The sequence below is a fragment of the Eulemur rufifrons genome, chromosome 16 (genome assembly GCF_041146395.1).
Source record: "Eulemur rufifrons isolate Redbay chromosome 16, OSU_ERuf_1, whole genome shotgun sequence".
NCBI lineage: Eukaryota > Metazoa > Chordata > Mammalia > Primates > Lemuridae > Eulemur > Eulemur rufifrons.
Window position 1 is genome coordinate 26526975 of NC_090998.1, and position 18897 is coordinate 26545871.

Sequence of the window (18897 nt, forward strand, 5' to 3'; positions counted from 1 at the left end):
TAAGAGTATACTTTAATAGTAGTAGTAATAAAGTAGTAGATTGTGTCTATTGAATTAATCTCTATCTATCTGGGTGGGAGGACATAGGATTTGACTGATAAGATTTGGCTTAGCATTGGAGAGCAAAGAGCTCATCCATCATGCATGACTTGAACAGGTATACACTCAACCACGGTATCCTGTGACTGTTCCGAATTCTGGAACTCAATCCAGAAGGTAGAAGTTGTGTTTGATTGTCTGTGTTTAACCTTTTCTTTTTGGTCTATGGTCTAACATATGTTGCTAGAATTCTTTTTACTCTGATTACCTTCAGGTGGTTAGATGACTCTATTATTAATGAGATCACACCTAAGCTGATCGGAGATCGGCCCAATACTTACACCTACACCAAGGCCTTGGGAGAGATGGTGGTGCAGCAAGAGAGCGGGAACCTGAACATTGCCATCATAAGGCCGTCCATTGTGGGAGCAACCTGGCAGGAGCCTTTTCCAGTAAGCCTGCTCACCTGGATTCCTTGCTTTGCTTTCAAACCACAGTTCTTCTAGCCCAATTACTTTCTGGCTAGTGTCTGGGGTTTTTTGTTTGTTTGTTTGTTTTTCCTTTTTCTTCTCAGGATTTATAGCTGAGCTCAGCAAATCAAACATGAACTCATATTAGGGCAAAACTCCATGTTGGGTTCAGGATTTACCCACATGAGGCTCCTCTGGGAGTTACTTCTGTCCTGGAGTTGGGTGGAGATCTTAAATTAACCTCTAATTAACCCTAGTCTCTCAAAATTTCCATGGGCAATAGTTTCATTTCTTGGCTTTCCCACTATGGTTTAAATGTACCAGAATGTTCTGGATGGCCAAATTGGTAGTATTCCAACTGCCAGGGTAAATAGAAGTCACAAAGCTGAGGGTCCTCAGTTTAAGAATACTAATTTTTTACCACTGTATACTGTTATATCCTTTTGAAAGTACTTTGAATTATACCATCTTCTTCAGAGCAACTCTGTGAAGCTTTAGGGCCAGATAAATTTGAGCTCCACTACTTATTGACAATGCAATCTTTTACGTTTTCTCGTCTGTAAAACTGAACTGATACTATTTCCTTTGGAGAGTGGGTTAAATAAGACAACGTATGAGGAGTGCTTAATCCCTAGTAAAAGGCTGGTCCCCAGTAAAAGGTTGAGTAAGTATTAGTCCCTTTATCCTCTCCTCTTTTCTCTCTCCTCTCCCAGTATACACACACATTTTGACTTTTACACTGTAAGATAAAGAAACAGACACACTAAGGTCATCTGATTGGCGTAGGGCTTAGGAAACAAACTCAAGACAATTCCCTCTAACTGTTCCTAACCATAATCTTTCCTATAACATCTTTAAGCAAGTTAACACACATACAAACACATAGCTTGTATGGACTCTGCAGGTGTTAACAATTTCAAGAAATGGGAAATTTCTACAAATTATGTTTGAAATGTTCCCTTAAGGAGCTTAAAATCAAGACTAAGGTGGAGATGAATTATGGTTGTTTAATTGCTTAGCAGATCCTGATATTAGGACAAGATCCAAATTAGCCCGTAAGATGTCATAAAACAACAGGAAACCATCCATGACTCCTGCTATGAAATAAAATGCTGGCAAAATTTTAATTCCTGCACAGTCAAATCAAGTGCAGAAAATAGCCAGTGTTTTGGCATTGATCTTTGTTTGGGGTCTTAGAAATACTCGATTAGATAGTTCCATTGGCTGGGGTCTCAGGGCTCTGTTTAAAATTTATTAAGATTAAATTGCAGATATTTCAAAGATGTAATAAGTTTATGAAATGTGTAACCAGAAGAAATCTTCTCTTTTTTAGGGTTGGGTTGATAATCTAAATGGACCTAGTGGGCTCATTATTGCGGTATGTATAATGATGAGGAAATAACTCCTTGAAATCAGTAACAAAATTCTTAGTGTTGCATAGTTTCATTGATCCAAAAAACATAAATGGTACTAAAATTGTAGCAACTTATCTCAATTTTGCTGATTTCCTTTGGCGATAGAGGCAGGCTGAAATTAATGCTATTCTTTGAGAATTTTATTACCAGGAAAACAGAGGTAATGTGATATCATCAAGACGTTTTATTATAGAAAATCGTAGAACATCAAGGATTTTCCTTTAGTTACCACAAGATGGAGGTATTTCCTCCTTTTTGCTATTAATATTTATTAATAGTGAGAATTAGTGCAGCAAATTCACTAAAAATGCAGTAAAAATCGTATCCTTGTAGATTATTAAATTCTTGATTATAAAACATATGAGTTTACGTGTGTGCGTAAAAACAAGATATACATTAATAACTAATTCTTAATAGATATAAGAAACAGAACTACCAATTGGAGCATATTTTTCAAGCATAAAAATTGGCGAATGGAAGAAACACCTTTTCCACAATAACCTTCTCATAGGCGAGGAGAGGCGTGGCTCGTCTGGGCTAGCAGCCTTTGTGCACATCTCCCTGCGGTTCAGATTGACCCAGCTGAGCTGTGGTGCGTTCAGCTCACACTGAAGCATATTAGGACCAGAACCACACCTTTATTCTTTAGGACAATGAATAGGAATTCAGTTATCTAAATGATTTTAAATCTTATTAGAGACTCAGTGCTTCAGACTCTGCCTCTGTTCTTCCCAGAACTAGGTTCAACATGAATCAAAATATGAATATGAGACAGTGAATTATGACTTATCAAATTCAGTGACAATGAACTTCCTTCTGATTTCTGATTTTTCTAGCAGCTCCTCCTCTTTCTCTTCCCCACCTACCTTCAACTCTTTCTCCTTTGAAGTTTATTTGGGTTGAACGTTTGGTGACTTAGAACATCATTCTTTTAATATGATCCCAGAAACATAAGAAAGTGCTAATTATTGCAAGTCAATGTTGGAAACATGCCAAGTATAAAGAATCAATTTACTTCATAAAATCAACAAACTAGTAGCATGAATAATTCCCAGTTCTTACACCTATATAACGTCAGTGATCTGTGAGGTAAACTAAGATACTGAGGAAAAAGGTAAAGAATGATGGCCTTTTCCCAAGCACACCCCCTCAAAAAAGTTTGTTAAATGGTAGAATTTCATCAATTAATTTTTTCTAAATAAATGTTTTTAAACTTTCAGTGTCTACTATTGCTTGTGGGTAAGCATTAGCAGAAAACAAAATCACTGAAGAAATGGTAAACAAATATTAATGGATAAATTTGGGAAACCTTAATTATTAAAATGTCTTATGAATTAATTTTTAAGATGTGAAAATTTATTTGTTCATTAACTATGTATATTAACCTCTCACAAATTTGAGGAATTTTATTTCCTAAAGGAACCTGAGAACTACTAGTGGTTGATGGAAATATTAGCTCTTTAGATACACTTGGCTGGGAAGTGTGGCTGGGCTGAAAGAAATCAGACTTGGTACAACAATCTAGTAAGCAGTGAATCAATGTTCGCTATTTTCACTAACAGCACTAGTACTGTCTGTTTGATATATACTTTAGCCCCAGCTGCTACTTAAGACCTGGTTTAATATTTTATGTTTTTTTTTTCCTACACAGGCTGGGAAAGGGTTTCTTCGGGCCATGAAAGCTACTCCGATGGCTGTGGCAGATTTAATTCCAGTTGATACAGTCGTCAATCTCACCCTAGCAGTAGGATGGTACACTGCAGTTCACAGGTGTGAACGCTGACGTGGGCCTTCAAAGCCTTGATGAGGGGGAGGGAGAATATGTTAGGCACATTTTCAAAATAATAGGCACTTCATTATACCAGACCTCAAATGTGAGAAAGTATTTGTTTTAATATTTTATATAGTTCCTAGTATGCCATCATATAGGCATTGAGTTGTTTTATAAATACTGCTTAGTACTTGGTTGATCATGAAGTGATAAACCCTTTAAATCAATTAACCATAAGATTCTTGATAACCGAAAGGCTTTTCTTTCTATTCAGTAATCTAAAATACTGCTTCCTTTTTTGAGGCAAAAGACACAGAAGTTGATGACATGAGTTCATATTTTATATTTTCTTGAACTGCTCAGTTCCTGGTAAATGCCAAAAGTTCAGATCACCATGTGTAGGAAAATTTCCTAGCGCGCATGCACACACACACACACACACACACACACACACGGTGGTTTGCACATTCGGTTCAAATATACATTGTTGTACATTTGTTAGTAAATGGTAAACAGAATTAAATTTTTTTATGTGAGCTCAGACATGTGTGCCATAATATGTCACACCTCTTTGACATCTCTTTCACACACACGCCCCCACCCATACTTTTCCTACTGTTCTTCCATTTTACGTATTAACCCAAAGAAGGTACAAAAGATGGAAGTGTTGCAAAGATTGCCTTAGTTATGAGAATTATCAAAATGTTATTTTCCCTCATCATTCTTTCATTAGTTCTCCATTTTGTTGTATTTACCTAATTTTTATTTCATTTTCCAGACCTAAGTCAACGTTAGTCTACCATTGCACATCTGGTAACCTCAATCCCTGTAACTGGGGCAAAATGGGTAAGCACCTGTAGCAATGTAACCACGTAACTACTAGTGTCTGCCACAGGGAAAAAAAATAGAAACAGTGTGTTGCGAAGCTTCGAGCGTAGTGGGAAAGGAAAACGAAAAGTAAGTAAAGAGACAAAAATAATTAGAAATTGTAAATGTGTTAACTAGAATGTACTGTGGTATACCAGATAAAGGAGTCAGAGAGAACATATGCATGATTGTAATAAGGAATCTATTGGCTATAGAGATTTTTAAAAACAATGAAAAAACCAAGCAAAAGTTGGCAATTATAAACAATCTTGATGATAAAACACTCCTTCTCGTTGGGGCAATGGCCAGCACACACACATACCTTCTTTGCTTGATATATCACTGAGAAATGAAATGATGAATGACCAGGGAGATTTAGAAAAGTCAAATAATATTATACCTTTGTTATTGAGTCAGTAACTCAGTTCATTCATGTATGCAGCTTGCCTCTCATGAGTGCACGATAACGACTCCACTAGTGATTTGTAAAAGTGAATGAGTCACTGTGGGAGAAGACAAATCCAAATCCCTTGGACCCTGGGACCAAGGTCTTGTACGGGGCTGAGGAAGCTATATTTTCAATAAGCATCCAGATGATTCTTGGTGCTGGTGAAACCCACCCTGAGAAACCCTGAACCATACAAAGTATTGATTTGACTACATGTAAGGGATTGAATCTATTCAATGTATAAAACCTATGAAAATTAATTTGAGTACAACTTACACATCTAATGATGGCAGAGGGTAAAAGTAGGCAGTTTAGCTTTCCTGTAGGATTCCTTAGTAGCCACTCACACACCTCTCCTTTTCCTGTTACCTGGGTAACACTTCCTCTACATATTCCAATGGTAAGTAAGCCATGGTACCAAACTGAGAGTTCTATTGCAGGGCAGCTGGACACTGTGGCTCATTTTATGATAGACTTTGACTTGAAGAATACCTTTCCAAGAATGACAAATACCTGGCATGCATGCTTTCTCTACTCTCCTCACACGAGTAGCAGATGTTGTCAGCTGATCACAGCATTCTTTCCCCCTTGTGCCAAGACTGTACTAGAATCCTTTCTAACACAGCATTTCTAGAAGCTCTTACCAATTAATTTGATTTTGCATTCACATTGAAATTCACTTGTGTTTCCTATCAGGACTATTAGGAGGGATCAAAATGCTTCATATTAGGAGCACTAGCCATGTGATAGTAGGTTTAATATCCATAGCCTCAGGTGGTATCACAGGAAGGGGTTGACAGCTGGGTGGGTGAACATGGGCTCTCTCTCCATTTAGTTGTCTCCATTAGTGTCTTTTAAAAAAATTTTAATCTTCTGCATGTAGGTCTTAAACACCTTTTATCAGATTTATACCTAGGGCCTAGGTAATTTATACTTTTTTTGCTAATTTGAATGTCTTTCATAAAAATGTTTTCTAATCATTTGTGGGTGCTATATAGGAATGCAGTTGACTTTTGTACAGTGACCTTATATCTAGCCATCTTGCTAAACTATTATTGCTAGTGAATGTATAGCATTTTCTTTCAGTTTTCTATGCAGACACATAGTCTGCAAAATTTCCAGTATTATTTTTGTCTTTCTAAACCTTAGGTCTTTATTTTTCTTGTTGAACTTCTTAACATAATGATGAATAGAAATGGCAATAGTGTATATCATTGTCGTGTTCCTAATTTTAAACATAAGACTTCAAATATTAAACTATACTGCCATTCCTAGGATAAACCCGGCTTCAATTTGCTAGTAATTTGTTTAGGATTTTTTACAGCTATTCTTCAGTAGTATATGGTTCTACCTTTTTGTTTTCATACAGTCCTTGTCTAATTTTGGCTTTGGTGTACCAACTTCATAGAACGAGGTGAAGTGTATTTCCTTTGTTTTTTCTATTCTCTACAAGTGTTTGTGTAAGATTGGAATAATCTATTCCTTGAAAATTGGGTAAAACTATCTGTAAATTATCTGGATTTGTGGTTTGTTTTGGGAAGATTTTTACTGCTTCAACTTCTTCAATAGTTATAGGATTTTGTAGACTTTCAGTTTTTACTCGAATCTAGTAAATTATATTTGTCTCTTTTTCTAAGAATTTGTTTCAGTTTTTAAAGGTATTTACATAACATTTTTGATATTATTTTTCTTTTGCCGTAAGCTATATCCGTAGTTATGTTTCTCTTTTTAATTCATAATAATTGTGAGTGTATCTTCTCTTTTTTCTCAAGTAGTCTTCCAAAGTGGTTTATTGTTTTTTCTAAATAACCAACTTCTGGCTTTATTGATTCTTTGCCTTGTTTTTTATTGCACTGATTTCTTATCTTCTGTTATACCCTTCCCCCTGTTATCTTTTAATTGATTCTTTTTTTCACTTTAACTTAGAAATATAGCTTATGAATATTCAGTTTTTTTCCTATAAGCATTTAAGACTTTACATGTCCCTCAATGGCTACACTTGCTGTATCCCACACATTTTGCTATATATTTGTTATTACTTTCTAAGCATTTAAAATTTTTCATTTTACTTTCTTCTTTGACCTATGAATATGTAGAAGTATGGTTTATAATTGTCAAATTAAATTTTCTGTGTTTGCATGAGATCCTACTTGTCCTTCAGGTCAGAAAGACAGTAGCTTAGAGGTTAAGCGTTTTGGGCTTTAAAGTCTAATAGACTTGGGTTTGAATCATTGCTCATTCATTCCTGTATTCATGGAGTAAGCATTACTCTTGGTGCTGAGGATTTAACACTAAACAGGAATCCATGCCCACACAGGGTTTATGTGCTGGTGTAGGTCCCACCACTTACTAGACTCCACTACTTACCACTTGTATAAACTTAGGAAAATCATTGTTTCTCCCTATAAATCAATTTTCTTACCTGTCAAATGAGAATAATAATTATTCTACTTCAGAGAGCTCTTGGGAGGGTTTAATGAGATAAAGTGCTTAGCAAAGTGACTAGGACAGTAAATTTATCAGTAAATGTTTGTTACTGCCATTTAGACAGCTTTCTCGGAAGCCTTTCCTAACCTACCCTCACCCCTCCCAACCCTGGCACCCAGACTTAGATGCTTCTTTTGTATTCCTCCAGAACATACTGTACTGACCTGTAGCAGAATACTCAGGGAAAATATTGTAATCGCTAATCACCCACATCTCCCACCAGACTGCCAATTCCTTAAGGACAGAGAATATATCAGATATGTTTTTTAACCCTAGCACTTAGCACAGTGTCTGGTAAGTATTAAATGCCAAATAAATATTTTTGTAATGACTAAAGGAAGAGTTGAGATAGATTTAGGAAATGGAAAGTAATTGTATGTTGCCGAGACATTCATTCATTCATTTAGTCAAAAAGTATTTGCTGGGCACTGGTCACCTACCAACCACTTTTCAAGGTACTCTGTACGTATGAACAAAACAGACAAAACTTTGTTCTCATAGCACTTACATCCTAGTAGGGAGAAACATACACAAGATATAGTTAAGTGCTCAAAGAAAAATGAAGCAGACTAAAGAGCTAAAGAGTTAAATGGGAAGGCTGCTATTTTACATGTGGTGGCCAAGGAAAGCCTCTCTGATAAGGGGACATCTTAGCAGAGACCTGAAAGAATGAGGGGGCAAAGCAGAGGGATATGTGAAGGAAGTGCTCTAAGTTAAACAGTAAGTGCTAAAAGCTCTTCATTCATATTCAAGGACAAGAAGGAGGCCAGTATGGCTATGACAGAGGCATTGACAGGGAGAGTGGCAGGAGATAAAGGCAGAATGGTGAGCACAGGGAGTGAGGATGTAGATGAGGCCTTTACAGACCATGGTAAGAGTTTGGCTTTCCCTCTAAATAAGATGAGATTCCAATGAAGGGTTCTGAATGGAGAAGTAACTGTAACACGCTCTGAGTTACATTTTAAAAGAATCATTCTGCCTGCTACCTGGAGAGCAGACTGCAGGGAGTAGGAGTAGTGGCAGAGACCACACAACTGTAATATTCCAAGCTAGAGTGGTGGTTTGGATTAGAGAGGTAGCAATAGAAATACTGGATATTTTTCAAATAGCTGATAAATTTTGAGTCATTAAAGAGAATGAAAGATGACCCCAAAGTTTTTGGATGAACTACTAAAAATACTGAATTACCATTTAGTTAGAAGTGGTGGAGGATTGTTGGGGAAGCAAGTTTTGTATATATAATGAGAAAGGGGGTGGTTGGTAGTGAGAATATTAAGAGTTCAATGTTAGAGCTGTTAAATGTGAATATTTATTACACATCCAAGTGGAAATGTTCAACAGGTGTGACTATAGATTAGAAGGTCAGTGTCAATATTGGATCTCTTATGCTATACACTGTGCATAATTTTTTGATTGATTTCCTTTTTCAAGCATATATGCCTATGGACCAGATGTTTCTTGAGAATCTTGTCTGTATAGGGTCTATATTATTCATATAGATTTCTAGGTAGTATCTTTTTAGGGAGGGCAATAATCATGTTACCATAATAACTGATATCTTCTTTTTTTTTTTTTTTTTTTTTTTTGAGACAGAGTCTCACTCTGTTGCCCAGGCTAGAGTGAGTGCCGTGGAGTCAGCCTAGCTCACAGCAACCTCAAACTCCTGGGCTCAAGCAATCCTACTGCCTCAGCCTCCCGTGTAGCTGGGACTACAGACATGCGCCACCATGCCCGGCTAATTTTTTCTATATATATATTTAGCTGTCTATATAATTTCTTTCTATTTTTAGTAGAGATGGGGTCTCGCTCTTGCTCAGGCTGGTCTTGAACTCCTGAGCTCGAACGATCCGCCCACCTCGGCCTCCCAAAGTGCTAGGATTACAGGCGTGAGCCACCGCGCCCGGCCAAGATATCTTCAACATAATTGAATAATGAGCTGAGGCATATTCTTTGGAAGAAACCTATATAAATTAAATCAAAATTGAATTCAAATGAATATTTTTTGAAAAGAACTACTGAATTCACAAATGTACATAAAAAGTTTTTTTTACTAAGCTTAATCTAAATAATTTATAAAAAGATTATTATGAAAAACCCTGGAGAATAGATTGGACAATTGAGTTTGACATACTCCCAGAGAAATAAAAATACCAAAGAAGTAAAAGACTGTGGTATTTAAGGTGAAACAACACAAGGGAATCTGTCTTCATAATATTTTACCTTTAATAAAGGTAAAATCTTTAATAAAGATGTAAGTAATATGTTAAGAAACTTTCTTAATGGTTCTGAAAGTAATGATTCAACCAAGGAAATAAGCCTCCTCACCTCTGTCTTGGGGCTTTCAGAATAGACTAGATAACCTTGGAATTAAATTATGGATTTACATGTTTATAAACAGTACTTACTTGTATTAACTAATCTATTTCCCCAAGGATTTGTTTTACAGTAAATCTTTCAAGAAAAGGACCCAAATCTTAACCCATTCACATGGTTTAATTTTGCAGGTGACCATCTGCCCAGTAGAAAAATCTTTACGTGGTTCTCAGAATTGATTCTTGACTCTACATAGCAAATCCTTAGTCTTTATTAATTTGACCCATAGCAAATGCCTTCCACTATGATGGGCTTATGTTCTAATAGACTTAGCACTTACTCTTTTTTTTTTTTTTCCAGGATTCCAAGTCTTGGCAACCTTTGAAAAAGTCCCACTCGAGAGGGCTTTCAGGAGGCCAAAAGCTGACTTCATATCCAACAACTTCATGACCCAGTACTGGAATGCAGTCAGCCACCGTGCCCCTGCCATCATCTACGACTTCTATCTGCGGCTCACTGGAAGGAAGCCCAGGTGAGAAGCTGAGTCAATGGCTTTGAGGGTCTCAGTGCATGGGAGATCAGAACTCCCAAGTCTGTAGCACTGCTTTCAGCTGAGGATCAAAAGAGACAACTGAATCTGACACATATATCCAGGTTCAATATCCCTAATCCAAAAATCTGAAATGCTAATGATCCAAACTTTTTGAGTACCAACATGATGCCACAAGTAGAAAATTGCACACCAGACCTCATGTGACAGGTCACAGTCAAAATGCCATCAAAACTTTGTTTCGTGTACAAAATCGTTTAAAATATTATATAAAATTACCTTCAGGCTGTGTGTATAAGGTATATATGAAACATAAATGAATTTCATCTGTAGACTTGGGTTCCATCATGTGTATACAAATATTCCCAAATCCAAAAAAGTTCGAAATCTAAAACACTTCTGGTCCCAAGCATTTTGGATGGGGGATACTCAACCCATATAAATTTGGGGACAAACAAAGCAGTTGTGGTAAGAAGTGGAGAGACTCCTACATTGAAAATCCTCCTGGATAAGAAAGGAAGTTAAATGTTAAGGAACTTGCTTGATGAATTCAGCAAGTAATCATCCACACAAAAATAAAAGCAACCGAGACCCTGTCACTAGGGTTTTCCAAATAGTTAGATATTCTTAAAATATACACTAATGATAACAGCCTCACTGAGGGTTTACTATGTGGCACTCTTGGGACTAAGGATGATGCACGATGATCTCATTTTCATTCTCACAACCACCCAAGCAAGATATCCTTATCATCCCAATTTTACAAATGAGGAAATAAAAACTAAGGGAAGAATCTGAAGTAGTCTCAAAGGAAGTGACAGGAAGGATGTGGAGAAAGGAGAGTATCAGAGCCAGTATTCTGAACTGGATTTACTGCCACCTAGAGATGAGTGAAGAAATTAGAGGGAACAAAGTGTGCTGATGCTAAGGCAGCTCTGTCACCATCTAGCTGTGTAACATAGGACACATCCTTCACTTGGATAATACATATCATAGGATCATCACTATTATAATTGCCAAAGGCGATTCCTGTGATCAAGAATCAGAAACATGAAAGGTATTGCGTTCTGTAGTAGCCCCTTTATAAGGGAGGAAGTCTCTCGCAGCATGTTTACTATTCATCCTTATTAACAGTGCAAATGACTAAAACAGCCAATTTAGAGTTTATCCTTTTCCAGGTGTGTTTGTGTGTAATCTTCTGTGCCTTTATATCCATATATGGATATATTTAAATATAATTTTGCTTTGAGGTAGGGGTGTGTGTGTGTATACATAAAACAATCGTACGTATTTTCCAACTTTTTTCACTAATTTTCCATGAAAATCTAAGTCATTCTGCCTAGTGTTGTCTTTTTTTTCTGCTTCATAACAATGGGCAATGAATATCAGTGTGCATGCCTCTTTGTAGAACGTGCCCCTGTGTCTGGGGAAGATGCTGAGAAGTGAGACTGCTGGATTAAAGGGTATGTAGGTTTTGTGACTACTGCCAAGTTGCCCTAAAGGAGGGCTCTGTCAATTTGTACTACCACAACAGTGTATGAGGGCACAAAGCAGTACACATTTCTCACCCTCATCAATTAATTTTTTGAATTGTCAAACTCATGATAAGGAATGACAACTCTTTCTCTGTTATTTTGATTTGCATTCCCCTGATTGCTGGAGACATTTGTTTGTTGGACATTCAAGTTTTCCCCTCTGTTAGTTGCCTGCTTCTGTTCCTTGCCTATTTTTCTACTGGATCCTTATTAATTTATGGGAACTTGTGTGTGTGTGTATGTAAATACATATTTTATGTGTTTTCTCTAAGTCAGTTTCTTTTAGCTTTGATTATAAAGATTTTTACAAGTAAAGATTATATAATGGAGGGTTTAAGAGCATGGAGTTTGGAGTCACACTTACAGGATTTAAATCCTAGTTTTACCAATTTAGCCATAGGAGACCTTAGTTACTTTATCTCTCTAAATCCTAACTACTACTTCTGTAAAAAGGGGTTACAATACTGGAAAGAGAGGGGGACAGTTTTTATATTTTCTTAAAAATAATTTCTCAACTATCCTTAGAGAGTGACAGGGAAGCAGCCATCTGTGGTGTACTGATATTTGCTCCTATCTGATCTTTCACCTCAGGATGACAAAGCTCATGAATCGACTTTTAAAAACGGTTTCCATGCTGGAGTATTTTGTCAACCGGAGTTGGGAATGGAGCACATACAATACAGAAATGCTGATGTCCAAGCTGAGTCCTGAAGACCAGAGAGTAAGTACAGCACTGACTTACACAACAGGAAAATCTTACTCATTTGAAATTTAAAATTATTTGACCTGGAAAGCTGATGAATACAGGAAGCTTTGGTTATATACACAGATTTGGGGGGGGGGCGTTGCTAAGAGAATCAGTCAATGCTATTAACACAGTCACAGGAAACAAGCTGAATGTACGTACGTAAAAGACCTAGGTTTCCGGATTTAAATCTTCACTGCTGTTCTGTAGTCATGTTTCATCTACCGCACTTCAATCCTTTCTTAACCCCTCAGCAGTCATCTTTTCTATTAATATTATACAAACCCAGTACCTCTGGGTACCTCTGTCATTCCCCTACCCTCCACAGCATATGACTTCAATGAAAAATAATGATTTTATTGCTCATAAACTCTTTCATCCACTGTTCTTGTCAAATAAAAACCATTCAGCATCTCCACAGTTAACAGTTCCCTCCTAACTTTTTTTTTTTTTTTAGAGATGAGGTCTCAGTCTGTCATCCAGGCTGGAGTGCAGTGGTGTGATCATGGCTTAAACAATCCTCCCAAGTAGCTGAGACTATAGGCCCAGGCCACCATGGCTGGCTAGTTTTTTTTTTTTTAATTTTTGAGACAGGGATCTCACTTTGTTGCTCAGACTGGTCTTGAACTCCTGAGCTCAAGTGATCTTCCCCCCTCTGCCTCCCTAGTAGCTGGGATTACAGGCATGAACCACCATGTCTGCCCTTATCTTTTTAAAGCTAATCCCTACACCTATGCATTATAGATCTCTTCTGAGACCTCCCTCCCTCAGTGTTGCCCTCTCACTAACATCGTCAATCTTCCTCCCTACAATATTTTTCTTCAACAATTCAGACGTTTATTTCTCAAGATAGGCCTTCAGTTTAACTGCTTAGTATCAACACCATTAATTTCTTTAGCCTCTTGGCAGTCATAAAGGATAAGTCCTCAAATCTTTGCATATTCTGAAATTCACAAACATAGAAATCTTTCGTACTTTGTACCCATTCCTAGCTCTTTTTTCTCAAAGAATCATGTGTTCCCTGAGTATGTCTTCATGTCATTACTAAGTTTTCACTCCCTTGATTGACATTTTCCACTAAGAAACAAATTTCTTAAAAAAGCATTTCTTGGTTTATTTTGTACCTGACATTATATAGAAGAAACCAAGTCTGAGAAGTAAATGCAAGATGGCTAGCTCTCCTCACTTACTAGCTAAGGGTTTTACTTTTATGTATCAGCCTCATGGAGCATGATTCAAAATCAAGCCCTACAATTATTTCATGCCACGGAACCTAAGGGTTACTTGCAATGTCAAACATCGTAGATGTTGTATTAAGTAAACCAGGTGAAATTTAGAAGGATATTTTATCTGAAATCAGTGCTGAGAACCTCTCAAATTGACATGAAATAGAGCTATTCAGAAATGTTTACATACCTTGTATAGACATAGTTCTTTGAGCACTAGTGTTTGAAATGCATGGATGATGATTAAACCAGCTTATAAAAACAAAAATAAACAAACTCAAGCTATTATATTTTTAAATTAGCTTTAAATTTTATGTAGGCTTATCCTTACTGTATTTTTTCCATGTAATTTACCCATGTAAATATTTTAAAAGATAATGAGCTTAGTTTCATTTTTGACATTTTACTATTTCAACTTAAAATGATTGAAAATTTTGTGAAAAGAAACAATCAGTGGATTTAACATATGCTCTCATATTAACTTTCAAAAATAATAGAGCTAAATGTAATTGCCAAATTCCAGTGTGGTTCAGAATTCAGTTTGATTTGCCATATGGAATCAAAATTCCAAACTGGGGCCTTGTTGAAATCTAACTTACAAATGTGAAACATAAAATAAAAGCCTCTGTTTATTAATATATAGATGAATAAATGATATTTAGTGATACTGTGAAAAAATATATCTAAACAAAGTAATAATGAAATTACTTTCAAAAAGCAATTCAGTTCTTGGACAAGTCTATGTAGCTCTCTGGACCTTATTACATTTGCTCTCTTTAATACTCTAAATTTCATAAAGCTTTGTGATATCTTGCCATAAATACATACAATAAAAGAATAAAACACAAAACCAGGGAAAATATGAATCAGAATATGAAGTCACAGCTTGGAGTAAAAAACCAGAATGTTCATATGTAATCTCAAAGATCCTACTAAGTTGCTGTAGTTAGGGAATTTGCTCTTGAGCTTTCTGCTGGCAAAGGGAAAAGAAAAATATAGTTTCATGGAACTCATTGTCCAAAAGGAAAAAATATACCAGTGTTCCAAGAGAAGCAAAGCTTTTCTTACCATTTAACTCAAAAAGAAATGTTTATAAGCAAGTGACACAATGGATAACATCTCTACAGCCAATGCATTAATAACTTTTAAAAAGCTATTTCTTGTTATGTTTCTCCATGAATCTTGAGAGGATAAACCAAAAGCAATATGGATAATTACTCAGCAAAGAGCTCATTATTACATAAATGTTTACTGAATAGTCAGAATGTTAAATGGGGACATTAATATTTAGCTACTTTCCTCCCAGGTCTAAGATGGTTTTCTGTGATTAATATATAAAAATTTTACTTGCATAGAAAGGAGGCAGAATTAAGTAGCCTTAGAGAACTACTAACTCTTAAAGATGTCAAATTCAATTACATGCTTTAGAAGCTTAATATTTCCTAGATAAAGGGAAACAAAGCTAATTATAGACTCTGGAGGAAAGATGCAAGTTATGAATGGACCCCAAGAGATTCTCAGAAAATAGTATAGCCATTTTAAGGTCAATAAACTTGACTTTTAGTGGTAATTGGCTTTTTGGTTCTGACAATTTATGCCTTTTATTTGGTACAATCTAAGCCTCCATCAAAGAGTAGCTGTCTGCAAACTAATATAAAGATCAAATAATGCAAGAAATTGCTGTTTATCAAAAAAGAAACATTTTAGCTTCTAAAATTAATATTAAAATTAATGTGGCTGAAATTCTGTAATTCATTAATGTATTCAGCAAGTATTTATTGAATGTCCACTTTGTGCCTGCTATTATTCTAAGAACATCATTGTTTTGAATGTAGACTTTTTTGCTATTAAAATCCTTTACAGTGAGGACTCACTGGAAGTTTAGTCAGTTAAGACTCATCAGGCAATTCTCCTCATTGTACATGAGAGAAACTCTTTACTGATAATAGCTTTTAAATAGGCAAAAAGTGATCCGAGGGTGTGGTATATCCAAGGAGAGAGAAAAGTGCTCAATGGGGAGGACTGAGGGACCATAAATACACTCTCCACTTGCTAAGATCTATGAAATATTGGAAACTTTTTTATGCTAGCACAAGTTCATTTTTCAGGGCAGTCTCTCCAAATACACCAAATGAAAACCTATAAAACCAAATCCACCCAGTGATGCAATCTTTTATCTGATATTTCAACAGGGCCAAACCCAAACCTTCCAAGAAGTACCTAACACTTAATATACTTCCAGAGATGATACCACAATCTTCCTGATACTCTTTCTAACAATTTTTATTGCCCCAAGTTCTTTATAGTCAATCAAAATTATTTTTCTGTTACATTTGAAGCTCATTTCCTTCTTCTCTTTCCCCAATTTAGCTCTTTTTAGCCTAGGACAGCTCAAGGATGACCTATAAGGTTTCTCTTCTCAACTCATTCTGTCTCTATTTGTAATCCGTATAAAGCTGGGCCCCGCATGAGCCTGTCTCAGCATAGCATCATTTTCAAGGAAAGCACAGAAGAAATAAAATCTATTGAAAGCAATTAAAACCTTTACTCTAGCTTTTCAGAAACAAACCAAAAAGATATTTTTAATGATGCAAAAAAAAATTTTTAATCCTCTTTGCTTATTGTCACTCTCAATCTCTATCTTCTCTGTGGCAAACTTTCTCTTCCCAAATAAATTAATCAGTCTGTCCCTTCTCCCTCTCTTCCCTTCTACTCCCTCCTCTTAGATCACTTCTCTTTTCTTTCACCACCACTCTTTTTTTTAAATACAAGTTCTGCTAACCTATTCCTTAAGGCTTTGCTTCCCAAAGCTTACTCTAATCTGCATAATGATTGGGTAATGCTATCGGAAAGGATGCCAGGCCAAGGGCACAACACCAAAATTTAAGGAAAAAGGAACAGATGCATAATTTAGGTTTTGGTCACTAATGTATTATTTCATCACTTTTAAAAATAATTACTCCTCATTTACTTGAAAAAGTATACCAAGCCAACCATAAGCTTTCACTACACTAAGTAATACCAGTTCCTTTAAATTTTCCTCACAAAACTTCCTAAATGTCAATTGTTTTGCTTGGCCCATGTTTAAATACTCTTATGTAAATGGTAATCCATACTATCAGTACCTTTGAAATAACATCTCAAATACTCTCTCCTTTGGAGAGGTCCAACCTATGTCTACCAAAGGGAATGTCACTCATTTATGTAAAAGAAACCTCATCAATTTTCCACAGCACAATTTTGGTAATCAACAACCTCCGCTGCCTTTCAGGTATTCAACTTTGATGTGCGCCAGCTGAACTGGTTAGAATACACTGAAAATTATGTTTTGGGAATAAAAAAGTACTTATTGAAAGAAGATATGGCTGGGATCCCAGAAGCAAGGAAACACTTAAAAAGGTTAAGTATCATCAGCCAGTTAATATTTATTGAGCACCTACCATGTATCTGATTTTATACCAGACATAAAATTTGAGCAGGGAAGGGGAGGAATTAACATTTCTTCAGCATTCACTGCATTACCAGTCTTGTGCTCTGTACTGCCTTGTAATACACCGTCTCATTTAGACTTCACCACACTCCTAAAAGGCACGTAGTATTCTTGTTATCCCTATTTTAACAAGCAGGTATTTAGGCTCAACCACCCCAAGTAACTGGTCCATGGTAACACACAGTAAGGACAGGAGCCAGATTTGAACCCGGTTTCTGTTTCTTCTACAACACCCTATCACAATGTAATGTTAGGAATATCCAACAGACACGAGACCTGATCATGCCATTTAACGTGGGAAAAACACTTTACACTCCAGTTCCTTCAAATTTCTTACATTTCTTTCAATCATAATCCCTACAGGACAAAGAATTGTTAGCACTCTGGTATAATCCTGGTAGAAGCAGAGGGTTTGTAGTGCACAGATAAGGATGGAAACACAGATTGCAAACAGGAAGAACCTTGAATAGCAGGCTTAGAACTTTAGAATTTACCCTCTAGTGAACAATACCCAGTGAAAATTTATGAAGTGGTAATATGATCAAAGTATATTTAAGAAAGATTAAGTGAGTCATGCTTGTAAATAGCTTCAAGTAGACAGAGGTATACAAGAGAAACTAGGGAAATATGGTGGAAATCTGACTATTCAACAAGAACATTATGGAAATGAAAGATACAAAAACCTAAGGCCATCAAGTCATGCCACATACCTTGTGAGTACTTCATAAATATTTGCTGGTCACAGCCAGGAAAAGACACATTTATCTTCAGATAATGTAGCTGGATATCTGGTAGTTTTAACTTTGGTTATGTATGTCTGTTCCCCAGGCTCCGAAATATTCACTACCTCTTTAACACTGCACTCTTCCTTATTGCCTGGCGCCTTCTCATCGCAAGATCTCAGATGGCCCGGAATGTCTGGTTCTTCATCGTGAGCTTCTGTTACAAATTGCTTTCCTACTTTAAGGCATCCAGCACACTCAAGGTCTAAGAACATTCGGCAAACACCTTTTATCTGGAACCTCTCAGATACCTCTAAAACGGCAAACTGTGGTTCTCAAGATTAGGAAGTAACAACATGCCCAAGCTGTCAATGTCACATGTGCTGTTATACATTCATCCCTATTCCTTAACTATATATTCTTTTTATTTCAGTGACAGAAGAAAAGTCACAAACTAGCCTATAACCACAAATATTTTATGAAAAAATATTTCCAAATTGTTTCCTAAAATTCTATGCCCTTGCATATTAAACGTGAAAATACTCCCACTGTTCTATATTTTTCTCCTTGAGCGGATTTAGACTCAATAAACACGGAAGAACACATGGTAGGTAGAAGCAGAAATAAGCTAAAGAAAGACAGTACTGACCTTGGAACCATTCTGGGATACCCAGTAGAAAGATTTAAACTCAAGATCAGTGTAAGAATGGCCTCAATATCCTCACAAATGCTGTGAGAGAAATAATTCCTCTGAAAAGGAAAATGTCTCTCCCGCCTTCCCATGTTATATCTTGGAGTCCTTGTTGAGGGGTGGGGGAA

At 36.4% G+C, this 18897-nt stretch overlaps 1 protein-coding gene across 1 annotated transcript in view; it reads left to right on the top strand.

The window, feature by feature from the left end:
- The window catches only part of FAR2 (fatty acyl-CoA reductase 2), a 45857-nt gene extending 27424 nt beyond the window's left edge, over nucleotides 1–18433 (top strand). The window contains exons 4-11 of the mRNA XM_069490781.1: nucleotides 314–491; nucleotides 1843–1887; nucleotides 3576–3694; nucleotides 4474–4541; nucleotides 10171–10342; nucleotides 12487–12616; nucleotides 17138–17265; nucleotides 18185–18433. Of these exons, the coding sequence (XP_069346882.1) occupies nucleotides 314–491; nucleotides 1843–1887; nucleotides 3576–3694; nucleotides 4474–4541; nucleotides 10171–10342; nucleotides 12487–12616; nucleotides 17138–17265; nucleotides 18185–18347 (1003 nt within the window). The 3' untranslated portion in view covers nucleotides 18348–18433. The remainder of the gene's footprint in view (nucleotides 1–313; nucleotides 492–1842; nucleotides 1888–3575; nucleotides 3695–4473; nucleotides 4542–10170; nucleotides 10343–12486; nucleotides 12617–17137; nucleotides 17266–18184) is intronic.
- The last annotated feature ends 464 nt before the right edge of the window (nucleotides 18434–18897 follow it).